At 45.0% G+C, this 18,542-nt stretch overlaps 1 protein-coding gene across 1 annotated transcript; it reads left to right on the forward strand.

Annotated features, from left to right (window-relative positions):
* The first annotated feature begins 905 nt into the window (after positions 1-905).
* Positions 906-18,412, forward strand: tnfaip8l1 (tumor necrosis factor, alpha-induced protein 8-like 1). The gene is made up of 3 exons (XM_085449960.1): positions 906-1,330; positions 13,832-14,111; positions 16,047-18,412. The coding sequence occupies exons 2-3, from the start codon at positions 13,840-13,842 to the stop codon at positions 16,333-16,335; spliced, it is 561 nt and encodes a 186-aa protein (XP_085306086.1). The 5' UTR covers positions 906-1,330; positions 13,832-13,839; the 3' UTR covers positions 16,336-18,412.
* Positions 18,413-18,542: the final 130 nt, after the last annotated feature.

Consider the following 18,542-nt stretch of genomic DNA (forward strand, 5'->3'; position numbering starts at 1 on the left):
TACGCATCCACACTGGCAATAGGCTGAACTGGAAGACCAACATAGATATGAGCATGGCCTATCGTCTAAGGAAGCTGAGATCCTTCAATGTGTGCAGCAAAATGATGCAGATTTAGTGTCCTTTGTCTGCTAGCAGCATCAGAGCTGAATGAACTGCAACCTGGACTCTTTCCAGGATCCTTCTATCACAGATAATCCCGACCACTCTCTGCACCACTTAGTACTAATGGAAGAAAAACAGCACACGATTTACTTTGTGTGCATTTCTGCAAAGGTCTTCAGCTTACAGAGTAATTTCTCACATTGTACCACAAGGGGGCGCTCCAGATCAATCTCACCACTGCAACTGTTCCATGTTATCCTCATTGTCACAGACTCATCCCATAGAAACACAAATCTTACAGTAAATGAGATTATACAAAAATGTTCTTGTAGCTCAGTAAGATAACGCCTCAATAATCACACCTGAACATAGCACTGCAAGTGCAAGAGTATCAGGCCTACATCATATATATAAAATAAACTATTGTCTTAACATAACAATCCAAAACGGACATGACCTTGGGAATTTCTGTATCCTCATTAGACAGACGGGGAAACACTTCCCCTGTCCCGAAAACATCCGCTGATAGTTTCCCCCTCTCTCACATCAGGCTCATTATCCCAACAGCCTGCTCTCAGCAGCGTTTAGCACATTTTGTCTGCAAAACTGTCACCAGAAGCACCAACGCAGGCTAGAAAGACACATTATAGGCTATTTATTATTTTGACCCTGACAGAAAAGTTGCTCCCACAGTTCCTGCTCATTGTTCCCCTAACACCGTTTCCTCTGGGAAACTTTCAGCCTTGGGAGTGGGAGCTGGACGAGGATAATTACTGGAAGCCCTGCACGGGGGCAGGGACTGCGCTGGCTGTAAATGGCCCTTTTTTTTTCGGCCTGATTGGGCCTGGACCACTCCCCCTCGTTGCTCCTCCATTGGTCCGAGCCCACATCAATCTGGTGATTTCCAAGTGCCCCTCAAGTTTGAAACTTTTTTTACGAGTGGGAGGAATCGAGTTACAGCAAACTGTGGTAACTGATCGCAGCAGCCGAGGGAAGAAAACACGCGTTCAATAATTTACACATCTGTGCCGAGGACACGGTTACAGAACAAAACCTGAATTGAACAGCAGCGAGGACGTTTCACGGCCGACACGCAGCAGAACGAGTGGAAGAAAACCTGAATATGCTGTGAAGTGAATTCATCTGCTCTGCCAGGATGAACTCTTTTCGCTCACAGTACTAACTTGCTGTCATCTGGCTGACCGTGTCCCCGTGAAGCTGAGTAAGGTGAGTCCCACCTCAACGGCCGACCAGTTCTTAATGAAACCTCCCAGCGGCCTGTGGTTAAGCCAGCTCCCCCTCCTCTCCTCGGACAAACACGGACTTGATGAGAGCTGTTTTTGTTTTCTGCGTTTCTTTACGTGTTTGACAGCCTCCATGTTTGGCTCGAGCTCAGCGGAAGTAACGGCCAATCAGTTCGTGCGTGATTGGGATACTTTAGCGTCTGATAAGAGATTTAGCGGCTAACGGACCGTTTCCGAAGCGAAGGAGAGTCGCTCGGGTTGTTGGTTTAATAAGATGTGGACGCGGTGCGAGAAATGAAAGATAAACCGAGTTTGTGCTTCTCCACGCGGAGGATCATTAGGATCATGTGTCTGCTGTTATTAGTCATTGATTGGTAATGAGAAAGCACCGCTGAAGCTCTGACTGTGGGGGTGGTGTACTCTGCCAGCCGCCCATGTTTCAGACTTGTGCGGCTTTACACCGTGTTTGCTGGATTTAATAGGAAGACATTAACGTTTATTAGTAACCATACTGTACACACTACAGTGGGACTGTGCAAAAGTCCATGATCATTTTGTTTACAAGGACCTGTGCCTTGTAATCTTTCACAGTTCTCCTTTGGATACTGGCTGCGTTTTAAGCCCAGTCCTTGTACCTTTTTGTTGAACCACTTGTGAATCATACAACCACAAAAAGGAACCAAAATCGAGGGACAAACCAGTATTGTGTCTACACGTGACCGACAACTTGGCAGAGAACCAATTTTAAATGGTATCTTTGGGCACTTTGTTACTAACAGCCTGTTGCAAAAACGCATCATTTGTTAAACAGTTTCAAAATGGTAGTTTTGATGCCGCAGGAGCGATTAGCTGAAAACCTGCCATATCTCCACATGGTCTGCAGTGAGTCCTTAAAAAGTCTGAGGCACGTGGAGGGCAAAAGCAGAAGTGGCAGACTTAAAAATAAAAACTACCTACAGTATTAAGAAATGAGGGGGGGAGGCTGCAAATACCTGACAAAGGACTGGAGAGCTGCATCTGGGCCTTCAATCGATCCAGCTACTGTTTGCTGAAGCCTCATCAGAAATTGTCCCAGTGGAAGAGTGACTGTCAATAGGTCATTTTTAAAGAACTCCAAGAAGTGCAGTGATAACGGTTCTTCATCAATGCAGTGAAGGACACAGATGCGTATGGAGGTCAGGAGAGATGTGCAACAGTTATGTATTAGCCTCACAGTCTAATCCTCAGCTTATCAAAATCAAAACTGTGGGAAAAACCCTCTAACACGCACGTTTTGTAACACATTGCTGTGTTTACATTGCAAAGCTTTTCTCCATGACAAGGCCGGGGGTGGATGAATAGCTTCACTGTGCAGTGGTGGCACACATTACCACGCTCAGCCTCAGAAGGCATGTTAAATGAAATATGGCCTTGGATTAGGACTCGGAGGTCCGTCTCTCCGTGCGCAAGCAAAACTGCTTTGGCATTTTTCGACCTGCTGTCTTTTAGTCGCAAAGCCTTCCTTTGTAGCGTCGTTGTTGGTGGCAACTGCAACAAGTGAGCCGAGGAAGAATGAACAATAGAGTAACTGCAGGACCTCATTTCAACACCTGCTGTTTTTGAAAAGGGAAAGGTGGAGGCTGTGCCTTTAAATCCTCCTAAACTGCATATTTAATTGGCTATATTTGTCTCCTCTTACTCTTTAGAAATGACGATGGGCATTTTTCTGGACTATTTTCCAATAACAGGTCATAACCTTTCCACAAATCCCTGAAGCGATTGCCTTCATTTTCTAAATGAAAGCCTGCAGCAGGTTGTGCACTGGTCATGCAAAGCAAAACCACCTCCAGTGTTTGGGAAGTGGGATCATTATTTTTGAGGTTTTGCTGTATGCAAGATGAATTGGTTAATCAGTGTAACAATCAATAATGAGAATAATCATAAGTTATAGCTGTAAAGTAATCATATTGGCCTCCATTGCTACAGACAGCCGCAGAATAACTGATGGCAGGTTTTAAGAACTATAAATATGTTTTCCTCATTAATCGTGGCTTTTGTGTTCATTGTTTTTTATACTGTATGATTTTTGAAAGACAATCAATAATATATAAAGCTTTCCCAGCAGGATTAAGCAGACGCTGGTAAGCCTCGTCTGTTTGTATTTCCGTGTAACTCTATCTGTGCGCATCTCCTCCTTTGCGTGTCTTGTCGAGCAGGACAAAGCAGTCACGTTGCTCTACATTCCCCATGCAGTGTTATTAAGGGCAGTGCATGAAATTGCGGCAGTAATCCCAGAGACACTGTTGGTCCTGCTGAGGAGACGCCACGGTTACTCATTAACAAGACAAGAGAGGTGTTTGACCTTTCTTTTACTGGCCTGCGACGCTCAGCCGAGCACGCAGGTGGCCGCTAAAACCCGTGATTCTGCATGAAAGGCCAGCGCTGTATGACCTGAAAATATCGTGACGTTACCTGAAATAAAGGCAGCGAGGGACGGTATCAGTTATGTCACAATCATATCCTCTCGTGCCGGTGACCCCTTTGTTTTCACTAATCCTCAGCCCTGCTGTTCTTGCAGCCAGGCGCGCTCCTTTTATTAAACATCAAGTTAGCAAATTATGCTCTCTGGGCTCTGAGGTAAGGCAAATTAGTCATAATGTGTCGTACTCCTATGGTGGCCTTAATTAAAATGTCACAGGCCCGGCCATCAGTCACAGCACGAGCAGCTTGACTATGTCCTGCATTATTTGCAGCGGTGTTAACGTGATAAATAATACAGAATTGAAACTGAAACACGCCAGTTAAAGCGAAGTAACAAGCAGGCTGTTTATCCCTCTCGATTTGTTGCCAGTCTTTCTCTTTGCACGTTGGTCCAAATTAACTGGGCTCTAAGTTAAAACAACTACCCACTTGTGCATTTTAATGCAAGAACAAATGTTGTCAGTGAGTGCTGCGCTGGCCCCCAGGCAGCGCGGCAGCGACTGTATTCCCAGCCTTATTACACATGCGTAACACTGACTGATGTTCCTAAATTATTGCCAGCAGCTCGCAGTTGCTGTCTCTTACTGTATGCGCTGACGGCCCACCCTTTATCCGTATCCCACGTGTCTGCCTGAACCTGTTGCTCCACAGCAGACTGCTCTTAGCCTTTAGTCTATTTTAGTCCATATCGGCAGACTGAATTATTAATTTCCGATCCATTATGTGCCAATGCGTTAATTATTAATTGTTGAGCGGGCTCTGGCAGATCTGAGGAAAGTGTTAAAAAGAAAAGAAAATGGGGGGGTGGGTTGGAGTGCGGTTTCTGAGCGAAAGGCATTGATTGCTTCCTTTCTTAGCAAATCTGCACAAGTCTTCAGAGATGACTGTGTGGGAAGCAGAGGGCTCGCCATTCAAAGCATGCATGTTGCATGTATGTTCCCCCGTCCGCGTGTTCTGCGTGCAATTATGGCTCTTCATGTCAGCACTGCTGAGCTGGATGAGTGCGAGCAGAGAGAGCATCATTACGCAGACATACAGCTGTTAGCACGTACAATGCTCCCAGCTCTGGCTCTATTAGCAGTCAGCACCTCCTCTGTTATGCAACACCTCAAGAGAAGAGCGAGACAAACACTACAAAAGTTGATGAAAGATGAAATTGCAGCGTTCACTTGTCCTGAAATCCTGCTGTTGATTCCCCCAACAGTTGAGTGGCTCCATTGGAGCTCATTTGAGTGGTTACTCTCATAACACAAAGCACGGATGTACCTTATATAACAACCTGGATTGTCTATTGTATCTCAGAGTGGAGACAGATTATATCATACAGCTGGGGAGAATGTGTAGCGAAGTCTGTTTTTTTTCCCTTTCATTCAAGGTTTGCCACACAAAAATCAATTTAATGACATCGTTAATGTTTTGGGGATTTTCCCCCCCAAACCTGACACTTTGTTTTTCTTACAGCTCTGCAGTTTTACGAGGCTTTTAAATGGAAACGCTGGTACACTGGATGCATCTTTTTTAATAACTTGTGGAAGTTTAACCAGAAGCAAGAAAGCAAATACAACACACCAGTGTGTACACAGCAGGGCGTCGTCCAGTCCAGTCCGGCAGCCGTGCAATAAATGCTTTGTGATGCTTATCATGCAGATTTTTTGTTGTGTCGAAGAAGTCTCGACTCCGCTCCTTTTGTTGATGCTCGACTGTAATGCAAAATGCAGGGCAGCCATTAACCTTGCACTGCTGCTCTAATATTGCAATTAACTGCTGATTACTGGAAATAACCAGTAAGTAATCCTGAATTAAAAACTGAATGCCGTCAGTTGTGCAATCAAGTGCTTTTTGATTGCTGGTTTGAATCTGAATGGATGAACTATTTAACCAGTGGGAGAGCAACAAAAAATATTTTTCCAAAAAAGCAAATAAGACTAAAAACTCTTAAGAATAAATTGCTATTCATAAAAAAACCGATAAAAATATCGATCCTGTTTGCAGCACCTTTTGTCTTTTTGTGGTATCTGTTATTTTACTTGGACGACTACAGCAGGAAATGACAGGAGAGGAGCAATCTGGAGTGGTAGAGGATGTGGTAAAGGTCACTTGCATGCTCGCCGAGGTTTATGCTTTTGGAAAGGTGAGACTTAAAACCAGGAAAGAGTCTTCCTGTGTTTAATACACCTGGACGCATTATTTTGTGTTTGCAGCAGATAAAAATAGTTAGTGAGAAATGCCAGAGGTAATTATCGACACGTGATGCAGTGGAGAGCAGATAATGGGGCTGTTTTTTGTTGTTGTGCAGTGTACAATTCAGTATGATTTATGTCTCTTCAGTAATCGCCTCCATCCTGAAGCGGTGAAGATTTTTCTCTGCTGATGGAGTTGTCTTTTTCAGGGTCACAGTGCCCCAATCCATGTGACTAGCGATCCCTGAAGAGCATGAAAGTCGTGACATTTTCTGCTGCCATCAACCAATCACTTAGAGGATGAAGTGTCATGGAAAGTTCTACAGACTCTGCCAAAGCTTTTTTAGCAACTTTTTGTGGCCAGGCAGTGTAGAAACACATCTTTCACTGGTTTTTCTCTTTATGCTGGCTCTTATCAGCATCCAACAAGCTGTCTAGATTGGCAGCAGGTATTAAAGTGGTGGTATTTTGGTAGCTGTGACCTCCTCTTCCTCGTGAGGCACAACGCCACGGTTTAGAGTGGGCGGTAGCTACAGGTGTATCCAATTTCCACCTCTTTTTCACCTGTCACACCTCAGCTTTAGTTTGATTGACAGGTGAGTATAGCAGATGCTGAGGCTGCAGCCTGGATCCTGAACAACGCTCCCCTTTGGAAAAGCAATGCTGCGCTCGTATCATGTTGGTTTCATCCTACATGTGAGCAGCCAGAAGCCAAAAACATGTTTGTGTCAAGTAGCACGTGTGGACCATAAAACAACACGTGCAAATCAAATAATGCTGAAATAATGTCAATAACTATCCCCTTTGTTGGGGAAATGTAAATAGTTTTGGTTAGATTTCCAGTTTTTGGGCCTTTATGGAAATTTCTTTAGAACTTGTTTGTGATAGTTTTAGGGTTGGGGTGCCATCACTAATGCATCAGACCTCAGGTTAAGTTAAACACTGATTGTTTCCACTGTGAGGATTTTGTAAATTTTCTTTGTTTTATAAATTTGGAAGTTGCATATTTTGAAATTCTACACTTAAACTGCTTGTTGTTGTTGTTTTTTCGTTGGGCTCATTGAATCAGAGCCTGACAGATATTAGATTTTTGGGACAAATTATTTTTACATTATTTTTCAGCTACAAGTATCGATTTCTGATAAGGTTCAGGATCTTCTTTTTAAAAATGCCACTGAAACCATAGATGGTATAAAATAGACACAGATTCCAGGCCTGAAAAGTGAAGGCAACAATTAAGTTTAAATTAATTAGTACATTTTGATGGCCACCAGGGGGCAATATCCGTGTTTGCGAAAAACCAACAACTACACGACCTCGGTAAACGACGTGTCTTTGACAGCTCACAAATGCTAATGAGCGGTTTCACGGTCAAGGAGTGACGTGGTTATGCTTCAGTCCAGCATTGTTACAACTGTTTACTGCCACCAGGGGGCAGCATCACAAACAAACGTACTTTAGTTTTTCCTCTTCTTCAGGCAGTTATACCAATATTGTTATAATGCTGTTTTTCCAGCCAGTTAGCATTCGGCCTATGCAACGCATGCTTGTGTTTTGTTATCTTGGGTTTTCTTTTTGTTTGGTGTGCTGCACACAAGCGCGCCTTCTTCGGTTGCATCCCCATAGTCCTTCGCTTCCGGAAGCCAAATTTGTGCCGCGAGTCTGACCCATCTCTCAGTCGGCACATCTGGTTTCAAAATGCAAAACTAGCAATGGCAACCCCAAAAATGGGCGACGGCATGCCGACGATGACAGAGCGCGTGTAAGATGTTTGCATTGGCTCTGATATGAGCCGATGCTAATATGATTACTAACATCTTACATATGTTTTTGGGGGTTAGTCCTTGTGACCTTTGGCCTCCTTTAAGGGGGAAAAAAAAAGGGAGCTTTAGTGATGACACATTCATTCGGCTCGATGAGTTATTATTTCTGTCATCATACAATGAAATCCAACTATAGTGACAAAAAAGTATTTTAAATTGTGGCATTTGTTTGGTAACTGGGAGCGTCGAGGCTGTAGCCACTACATCAAGATCTTGTTGCTGTCTTTACAGCTCGTCTTCTCTGTATCAGTGTAAAAGGTCACAGTGGCCACATTACAGAAACACTAACTGAAAGTGACAGCCAGTAGGAGTTGTCATCCCACTTATTCCTCTTTTCCCATATGACCTGGAGAAGCTTTTAGCTGCCGCGTCTCCACCGCAGACCGCGCTGTCACCTGCCCTGGCTATCCGGCTTAAATAGTCCTCTGAGGAGTAGGGGGGGACGGGAAGGTCATTTTATTTTATTTTTTTATTTTTATAAAAGTCATCACAGCTTCTCGTCACCGCGATCCTTCAGCCAGGCTGCCACGCAGGCTTGACAGGCCTGTCTGCACCTGCAGGCGGGAGCGTCCCTGGATTCATTACCCAGGCTCCCTTATTGTCTTGAGACATCAATCCGACACTCTGTGGGGTCTGGTTTCATTTCCCATGAGTCATCTTTGCTTTGAGATTTTTGCTCAGTGTCTATATGAGCGAGTGCAGCTCATTTTGAGTGAGTATATGAGTTTGTGACTTGTCTCACTGCTGCAATTATAAGTGCTGAGCTCTCGGCTGCTGCAATCTGTCTTTGTTTCATGTTCAGCTGCTCAGTAAGTCGGCCTATCAGTAACGTGTGTGAGCCAACAGATGTTTGTTCCTCTGATGTCTGCGTGCACTGATGACTGTGGCTCGTACACTTTGCCGCAATACTCAGCAGGATTTGCCGTTGTCATGTCTTGTTTTGCCTTAAATCCGTTAAAATGTTGCCTCTAAATACTACGGAGACGCCGTGTTGGGGTTGGCGTGCTGTCCCTGGACGCCGCCGCGCTTCACAGGCCATTTAGATTTGGCACTAAGCGCTTTGGTGCAGCAGAGTCACAGAAGAAAAATAGGATTTGAATCGAAAACCTTTTCATCGCTTGTCCCTTGAGAGCATGTTTTCGCGAAACCTTTAGCTTTGGGCGGGGACTAAGAGCCGGAGTGAGGATATCCTTCCGTCCTCGAGATAAGTGTCAGGAGTCTGTTTGTCACTCTTAAGCCTCGAGTGAAGCCAGAGGCAGACAATGCTGAGAGCCAGACATTTGAATTGTACGACAGGCGAACCCTCCACCCTTCCCCACTTCTTGCCTTCCTCCTCTTCCAGCTCGTTGGCGGGCCTCGGAGAGTCGACAGCTACGACGCCTCAGATCTGCAGCAAAAGTATAATTTAATGAGCGCCATGAAATCACCCTTGAGCCTGTAAATGGCGTCTGCCCATTATCCATTTGCACTTTTCGAAACTCTCGTACATCCATCAGCGGAGGCAGAGAGAGGATGGAGGCTGATGCAGACGCGTGTTCTGATAAGTGCATCTCCTGTGGAGGCCGTCCTCTGTGATTAACTCGTGTCAACAGGACAAAGTGACGTTTCTTTTCTTCCAGTTGTCACTCGCATAGAAATAAAGATTCCAAGTTCAGGTTTTGTTTGTTTGGGTTTTTCTCTCACTCTGATCATTAGTGTCTTTCTCATCTTATCCGTTTCACACGCGTTGCATCAGAGCAGGATTTTCTGTAACAAGCGTAGCACGGCAAGTTTAGAGTTACGAAGCGGTCGATAGGGATCTGCCAGTGATCCTTGATCAGCGCGGCGAGAGGCCCGATTAAATGTCCAGCACCTGCAACAAGACGCTGCGAAAACTAGATTTGGCGTGAGACGGTATATAAATGACCCCTCGTGCTAACGCCCACAGTTATTTCCTGCATGTTTCAGGGTTGATGTACAACAAACCTCCACCCTGGCTCTGCCTCTCCTCGCTCCTCTCTGGGAAGCATCCTGCTGACACTCTCTCCGAGGAGTCTTATTGATATTCTTCGAGAGGCATTGCAGAGAGAGAGCAAGGGAGGAATGAAAGTCACACACTGTAGCAGGCAGCAGATGCGCTACCTTCCAGTACCAACGACGGCAAACGTCACAAGTCACCCAGCAGGGATGTGTCAGCGCTCTGCGTCGGCTGCACTAATTGCACCTCTCACGCTTTGTGTGCACGTTATCCGGATTATTACGGAGAGGCAATTTGCCATTCATGTATTTGTTTACAGTTAATCCTCTTTAACGTGGAGACGTATGGCGTGAAGAGTAATCACTTATGATGCGAACAGGACATTTGTTTCAGTGCAGCCACGCGTTCGGCGACGTGCGGCTCGTCAGAGGATTTATACAGGGTGTGACTGTTTGCCTCATTTTTATGCGCATTGTTTTCCACTAATCCTCGCATTTGGCTGAGTCATTGTCATTTTTTTTTTTTTTGCTGTGCGATCAGTTTACACAATCGGATGAAAATAAGTTTATTAGCCGATTAGTCAGCCGACAAAAACGACCTGGATTTGTTTTAGCTGGACACAAACCAGTCGCTGCCTCCTGCACCAGTCTTTCAGAATCAGCTCGCTTTCAGTATATTTAATGAAGCCATGCAGAATTTTTACCTTCACGCTTTACAAGCACAGGGGTCAAAGGTTATGATGCATTTTTAATCAGCTGTTTCTCAGGTGGTTTGATGGGAACTAAATTTAGCTGTTTTTGTTTTAGTCCCAGAAAAGTCAAAGTTTGACACTTGACCTTTGTCTTCATCAGACTATAGCAGTCTTCACAATCCAAGATATTATTATATTCCAAAAAGATTTTAGCTTCAGTTTTTCTTGAGACAAAATGATTTTTCTTATTTTAGATTTAAAGTATTAAAGTTTAAACTAAAAGTAAAAAGGAGCCAAAAGTGGAGTGCCAACGTTTGGTGCTTTTTGTTTTGGACACTTTTCAGTAGCAGAATGTGCTGAGGTTTCAGTCTCGACCCTACAAGCTCAGCTTGATTCGTACATCTGCACTGAAACGTTGCCTCAGGCTGATCCTACGTCAGTGGCAAACGCTGTTGGCACCGTTACTCTCGTGCGTGAAGGTGGGATTTCCGCCTTTGAGTCGCTCCATCCTCTCCTGACCATTCAAAAAAACGTCTGCAGGAGAAACCCAGTCAGTCGCTCGGGTGTAGTTATGTGAGGGTTTGTGGTTGGGTTTTGGCATATCTACAGCTTAGATGACGGTACAGGAGAAATCTTTGTTGGGTGATTTACGTTAAATTGAAAGTGTGTCATTAACGTGTCAGGACACCGCTGCAGCTTCATCTACAGCTCGGCTCTCAAAGCCTCGGCTCTTTTCTGAAACATATTCTGTCATTTGGTGTTTTGACGACGGGGTCGCCGAACCGCCGTCTAACACGTCGGGCCAAAATCTTCCAGACATGTTCAATTTGTTGACATCTAGCGACTGCAAAGGCCAAGCATATGACCAACATCGTCTTCATACTCATCAAGCTGTTCACCGACTCCCCTCGTGCTGTACCGTGACTCATCAGGATGAAGGTGATCGCTCAGAACAATTTCATATCTGTTTTCAGTCCCCGCGTAGGTGACGCTTCACATTATTGGTTTAGTTTGTCACCTGTCTGTATATCAGAATATTTATTTATGTAAAACCGAGGCCTGTGTGTTTGTTTACAGAGCTCTGTTTACGGCAGAATAATTTTACATAATTATTAGGAAATAAATTGCAGCAAAGGAGACTCTTTGCATGTTTTCACAGCACATACTCGGCAGTAAACACTGAAAATAAATCGGTGACTTTAGATTTAAGTAATATTAAACATTTATGAGGCAGAAAATCTAAAGACTAATAGTTTGCCTATATGTTCATAATGATGTAGGAAACGTGACGTCTGCTAATGAGTACAGATGGCGGTGCTGTATTAGATTGTGAAATGCTGTGCACTCATCTTTTAGGGACCAGCAATATTTGTACCATATTTTCATGAATATTCCCAAAAAGACACATTTTTAAAGAACCTCCAGGAATTTTGAGCATTTAGTTCAAATTTCATAGAAATCCATCAAACGGTATGTGAGAGATTTCAGTCCAAAGGTGCAAACACATTACGACGCCACTGTGACCACAGCGCCTGCAAGAGCTCCTAATCCGAGCGTGCAAAGATTGACACGTTTTAACTGCACGCTGTGACCACTTCCTGCCCAGCCAACAGGTGGAGGAAACGATGACACGTGCATCTCTGCTACACAGCATACTGTACACTGGAGTTTGGATCAAGTCCACAGGAGGAAACTCTTTCTTGGCAGGTTTCCCTTCAGATTCACGTCAGGTGTGCAGTTTAACAGTCTGTAGCTCTCTGTTTGTAAATACAGCTTAGATTTGCTGTGGTTTCTTCCCAGTAGCCCTAACGATCTATTAAACTGCAGAGACCACTGACATGATGCAGTGAAGCCAGCGCTGAGCCCAGCACGTGTCATGTCTGGTATCTAAACACCAAAAGCAACTGAGTAATGTTATTGTCTCGAGTGGCTAAAAAAAATCAAACCCTGATCTGGATCTTTATTATATGAAGGTTTAGACTTAGAAATAAATTCCTGCCATTGTCCCACTTCTTCCTTGTGGATTCGTTAATATGTGACATGATGCGGCGTCCGCCCAACCCCTCCATCACGAGTCCCAGTGAAACGGCGAGCAGAGGAGAGAAACTGCAGCAGACTCTCACACTGCTGAAATTAAATTAGTGTCCATAAAATAGGTCAGTAACTTGAATAAAACGCTTCTTTGGGTTTTTGAGGCACTGAGTGGACACTCTGCACTGCGCTCGTACATCTCACCATCACTTATACTCACTTTATAAACACAATGAGGGCCAACGGTTTCAAAGAGAGGCTCAAACGCACTCAGCATGCAGGCATGATGAGACCTAAAGTAGAGAGAGGAGAAGCTCAGATTGCAACGATTACGTCTGTTTACTGTTTTAGTAAAGCCAAACACCGTATTCAGTTTCATTTAGAGTTCCTTTCTATATATTTCTGAGAGTGCGAACCTCTAAAAATGTTGAACATGTCCGAACAAAATGAAACTCGTAACACAGATGCCCCTTCCTTCACCCTCATTCTTCCCCCTGCATTATAAGGCAGGCGTGGAAAATGACTGCGGTGCCTGTTTACACTCGTGCGCTCTGAGGTTATCCTTGGAGATCTGCGAAAGTTAGAGAGGGAGTGCTCAGGAAAATAGATTTTTGTTGCTTTATTGCTTTAAAAGGAGACTGTTCAAGCCTAAAGAAGTGACCTGCAGAAGGCTGCTGAAACGATACGGCGTGCTGCGCTCTCGCTCGCTCCCCTCAGCGAGGCTCTGAAAGCCAGCAGACCCGATGACCCCCCCCCCCCCCTCCTTCTGAGCCTCTATCACGGGCGCAGCCTTTCACTGAGTCACCCCACTTGCCACACAAACACACACTCAGAAACGACATGCATAAATAAATCCACACATGTGCAGAGTGGGCTCTGTCTGCCTCCTGCTCGCCTTGTTTCGTCAGTGCATTCAGCTGATGAGACGTTCGGATTACTTTGCCTGCTTTGCGTGGTCGGGATGTAACTGACTTTACTCCCACACGTGTAATGACACATTCTTCTCTAACTACCTTGCAGGCACCGAGCCAGAGGGTTGCTGGGACTAATTTGACAGCTGCCACGGCTCATTATCTGATAAAGCGGACAGTTCTCGGCCCCGCAGTTTAAACAGAATTCGACGATGCTATATCTTCACACATTGTGTGTTGGTAGTGTGGTATTCTTGGCTCATTTTGCTTTTGATATGAGAAGGTCAAAGAGGACATCTAAGAAACGGTTCTTGTTTTATTTCTCAATTTGTGCCAATTTTAGAAAACTTTCAAGATGTTTTCACGTTGATGGGGTTTATCGATAAGACTGTGGCTTGATAGCATGTTCTCTCTGTCTCTTCTCGACCCAGACTTGACCATGGACTCCTTCAGCACCAAGAGCCTGGCCCTGCAGGCGCAGAAGAAGCTGATGAGCAAGATGGCTACCAAGAGCGTGGCCAGCCTCTTCATCGACGACACCAGCAGCGAAGTGCTGGACGAGCTGTACCGCGTCACCAAGGAGTACACCCGCAACCGCAAAGAGTCCCAGAAGATCATCAAGAACTTGATCAAGATGGTGGTGAAGCTGGGAGTGCTCTACAGAAACAACCAGTTCAACAGTGAGGAGCTGATCCTGGTGGAGAACTTCAGGTGACGACCGTCATTTATCGCTCTCGTGTCTACACGAGGCAGTTTAGACCGAAGCCCAACTTTGCTGCTTCTCCTTCAAAGCCATGTTATAGTTTCCTGGTATGTGAGCATGTTAGGGTCCATGTTGGCTGATGTACCAACTACGTATGCTACAGATGAGCACCAGTTATATTTATTTAAAGGACATGAATGGGGATCATCCTCTGTTGTAGAGGTGGGTGGTATAAACAGTATACGGTAGAAACTATGAATTTACCTGCAAATGATGGCGGGCGACAGTAAGTGCAAAGAGACGAGGCACGTTTTTGAATATGGAGAAAGCCAAAAACTGCGCTTCCTCCACTTCTGTACCGTTGATTCATTAATGTTGAATTCTCTGCAGCTGCTCTATTCCCATGTTGTTGCAGTACATTAATGACTAACCTCGTATTGTGGATGGATTATCTCAGCTGTTCTCGTGACTGAAGTTTGGTCCGTTTACAGCATCCTGCCATGCGATTGCATTTGTCCCTAACCATCAGGAACCCTCATGTTAACTTTTATCGAGGGGGAAAAGTTAGCGTTCATCCTCCAGCTTCACTGTGTTTATGCTATGCTAATATAGCTGTGTCGCTAGCGATCACGTAGCACAGCGGTCCCCAACCCCCGGGCCTCGGACCAGTACCGGTCCGTGAGTCGTTTGGTACCGGGTCTTTTCACGTGTGTTATGAATAAATCTTCTTTTTTTCGGTACCGGTACTGGTTTTATTTTGTTGTATTTATCCGCGACACCTTAAAGGCCGGAAAATATTTTCGGGCATAAACCGGTCCATGGTGCAAAAAAGGTTGGGGACCGCTGACGTAGCACATCATTATATACCAGCTAGCCCAACTTCAGTAACCCTACAAACATCACTGCTGTTTAGTTTCTGTCTTCATTTATGTTGGAAGTGACAGCAGAGCTGTACGTTTGAATTAGTTTCCAAAATCTCTCAGTCAGAACATGCTACATCATGTTTAGGTGGAAGCTAGCGAGCTAACCATCAAGCGGTGCGGCTTCGTAACTTACCAAAGTCACACTAAAACATTTTTGACAGATGTTTGAGCGCCGTGTAGCACATAAAATCTGTTCGAGGTCAGTAAGCACAACAGAATTCATACATAAGGCGCACTGTAGATTTTTGAGAAAATTAAAGCATTTTAAGTGCACTTATAATGCGGAAAATACGTATGTATGTATGTAAGCATGTTAGGGATCATCATCTGTTGATGCACCACCTACGTATGCTACAGATGAACACCAGTTGCATTTCTTTAAAGGACATGAATGGGGATCGTCCTCTGTTCTGGACACAGACAGTATGTGAAGGTCATTTTATGTTTTGTCAGAGACGAACCTGCTGGAATAATATCTGTACAAAATCAGAAGTTTATCAACCTGCTGGTTCTTTAACAGCGATGCTACATTTTACCTTTGATTTCTTTTTCTTTCTTATGAAGCGATGCGGCTCTTACAGCAGAGTCCTCATCGCTGCAATAAACGATCGGTTACTCGACTGTGTCTGAGCGAAGTACAAGTCGTGTTATATTGTTGGTCAGGAGGCTGGAAGCCTTGTGAAACATTGAAGATGTGATTCTGGGGAGAAGTGCAGTTAAAGGATGTTTCTGTGTGCTGATGGAAGCAAATTAAGGGAATGGACATTTCCATCAGTTTATGTGTTTCCAGTAAAACCGAGCTCGGAGGGACGCAAAGCTGACACAAGCGCTCAGTGCAGAGACGGGTTATTATATTAGCATGGAGATGTGAGCTTTGCACAGGACAATACTATAACTAATATATGGGGGTTGTGAAAGTTTTCTGGAGAAATTCCTGCGGCAGCACTTTCTATTTTTACTTCTGCTGCTCTGGTCAGAATTAGAAAGTGACAGCGTCTCCTCTCTCTTGTCTCCTCGCAGGAAGAAGGTCCACACTCTGGCCATGACGGCGGTCAGTTTCCACCAGATCGAGTTCACCTTTGACCGGCGCGTCATGAGCGCCATCTTGAATGATTGCCGCGACCTGCTGCACCAGGCCATCAAGCGCCACCTGACAGCCAAGAGCCACTCGCGAGTCAACCACGTCTTCAATCACTTTGCCGACTGTGACTTCCTGGCGACTCTGTACGGGCCCTCGGAGGTTTATCGCGGCCACCTGCAGAGGATCTGTAACGGGATCAATAAGATGCTCGACGAAGGCAACCTCTGACCTCTGCCTCGGCGTTAGGCTCGTTTACCTCGAATCATCACGAAGCATTTCTCCTTTTTTTGAGACAACGATCGTGAACATTTTTCTTTTTCCTTTGTTTGTGTTTGCGTTTACTGTAACATCGAAATTCGCTTGGCAACTTTGTCCAAAGTATATTTCTTTTTCCAGCCTTCTTTTTAATGAATGTAAAACTTCATGCTCTTATCTCCATAGCCTTGACAACTGTGCCTTAAATAGCATATTTTATCTTCGTTCCAAGGGCTCGCTTTCTCTCTGTCACTTCAAAAAGGCAAGAAACCAGGCACAGGCCTCCAGCTGTATCTGTTAAATGGACAAAAGTGGGTCTGGGAGCAAAACGAGGAGAAGAGAGCGAATTTCCAAGGACAAAAAGAAGTTTTACTGTCTGTTTGCTTTTCCTGAAAGCAGTGTTGCACTCGATCCCAAACAAGCGCTGTACTGTAGTGAAACCATGTGAACGACGGCAGTAATCCTGCTCAGCCAGCATTTTGCGGCTCTCGCCATCATGCACTGAACTCTGGCTTTTTGTTTCGGAGCCACTTATAAACCCACAACAAAGGCAAAGTATTTGGGTCATGGGGGGAATGTAAATTCGAAGGAATTTGAGCGTGCTGCGTGTTGTTGATCGTCTCTGCGCCGACTCGAATGTCTCGCCGCCTGGACGCTCATCTAGCCTGAAAAATCACGGCCGGGCAGCGAGGGCGGTGCACAATGTGGCACCAGGTGCAAAGATTGCTCTGGCATTTTGTCAGAAGGGAATTAAGCGCCAACTCGGTCGAACCACTCGCCGTAACGGATGCCGTTAGTCCGGGGTCAGCTGTGTTTCAGGTTGGGGAGCCTCACGTTTATCCTTAAAAGCACTAAAACTCCAGCTCAAATTCTGACTGATCCCAACTAAAAAGTGAGCAGGCAGATGAAAGACTGCAGCGCCGTGTCTGTGAAGAGCGCCGGGCAGAGCACGGAGATTAGAGCAGAGACAAACACAGCACCTGATTGTGCTCTCCCACTGCAATTATCGCTCCCCGCTCCAGGGTGGCGTAATGGCTGGGAGCCGGCCTCCGTCGAGCAGCCACTCCATTTCACCGCACGGCAGCCTCGTGTGATGAGATGGGGATAACGTCTCTGTTTGCGCGATGCCAGTCCTTCTAATGGAGTGAAAGATGATGTTGTGTTTCTCCCTTACAAAGGAGTATATGAGTAGTTACTACAGCCCTCTCCAACCTTGCATAATGGGCATCTTTCCTTTTTTTTGTCTGTGTTTTTGTATCACTGAGCCTGTCTGGGAGATTGTTTTGTGCCGCGGCCTCATTTTGTATTCTGTCTGTCTGTGTGTGTGTGTGTGTGTGTGTGTGTGTGTGTGTGTGTGTGTGTGTGTGTGTGTGTGTGTGTGTGTGTGTGTGTGTGTGTGTGCGTGTGTGTGTGTGTGTGTGTGTGTGTGTGTACCTGTGAGAGAATTGGAAATTGAGCCGTGTAATAAGCGCTGTGCATTCCCAGATAGGATTGCTGAAACTTTAACTTCTGCAGCAGCTCTGCCAAAGAGAGAGGAGAGAAGGGACTGCTGTTACTTAAAAAGCACTCTTTTTTTTTTTTTTTTTTTTTTCCCCCAGGACAACACTTCAGAAAATGGTGTGAACGTGATCGTTCTAACCCCTTAATGGTGAAAATGAAGACCGGGGTGGTGGCTGTTGTCATTTTAGTCCTGCGCCGGTTTAATTGTGAGATGACTTCTCATTTGTTAGATTCATTTAAGACCAGCCTCATCATTTTGGGAAGGCTTTGAAGTAAATCCTTTAATTGTCTTTAAATGCAATTTTCTCCAAATCCTCCTCATCTCAGGGCGAGTTTCAATCTCACTCCTTCTGAAATCCACCAAAAAGCAGCACGAGCCCTCGAAACAGTCGCACTTATTTTACTCAAACGTGCTTTTCTTGTTGCATTTTCACTCTTGTGACTGTGGTGAGTGTTTTTATTTTCACTCGTGTACATAGGATTGTGTTTGTGCGTTCTCTGTATCCAGACACAACAAATTTAATACAAAATCCTTTTTTTTAAAAACTGATACATTTCCTGTCTTTTTATTTTTGTCCTAATCACCCATCTCCTTATCTGGATGGTGGATGTTTCTGACCCGATCAGGAGGGTCATCTGACTGCAGCTGACCTGGATTTAGTCGACACACACACACACAC

This window comes from Copadichromis virginalis, linkage group LG23, assembly GCF_057382275.1.
Source record: "Copadichromis virginalis isolate Kocher_CV1m ecotype Utaka linkage group LG23, C_Virginalis_male_GT1.1, whole genome shotgun sequence".
NCBI lineage: Eukaryota > Metazoa > Chordata > Actinopteri > Cichliformes > Cichlidae > Copadichromis > Copadichromis virginalis.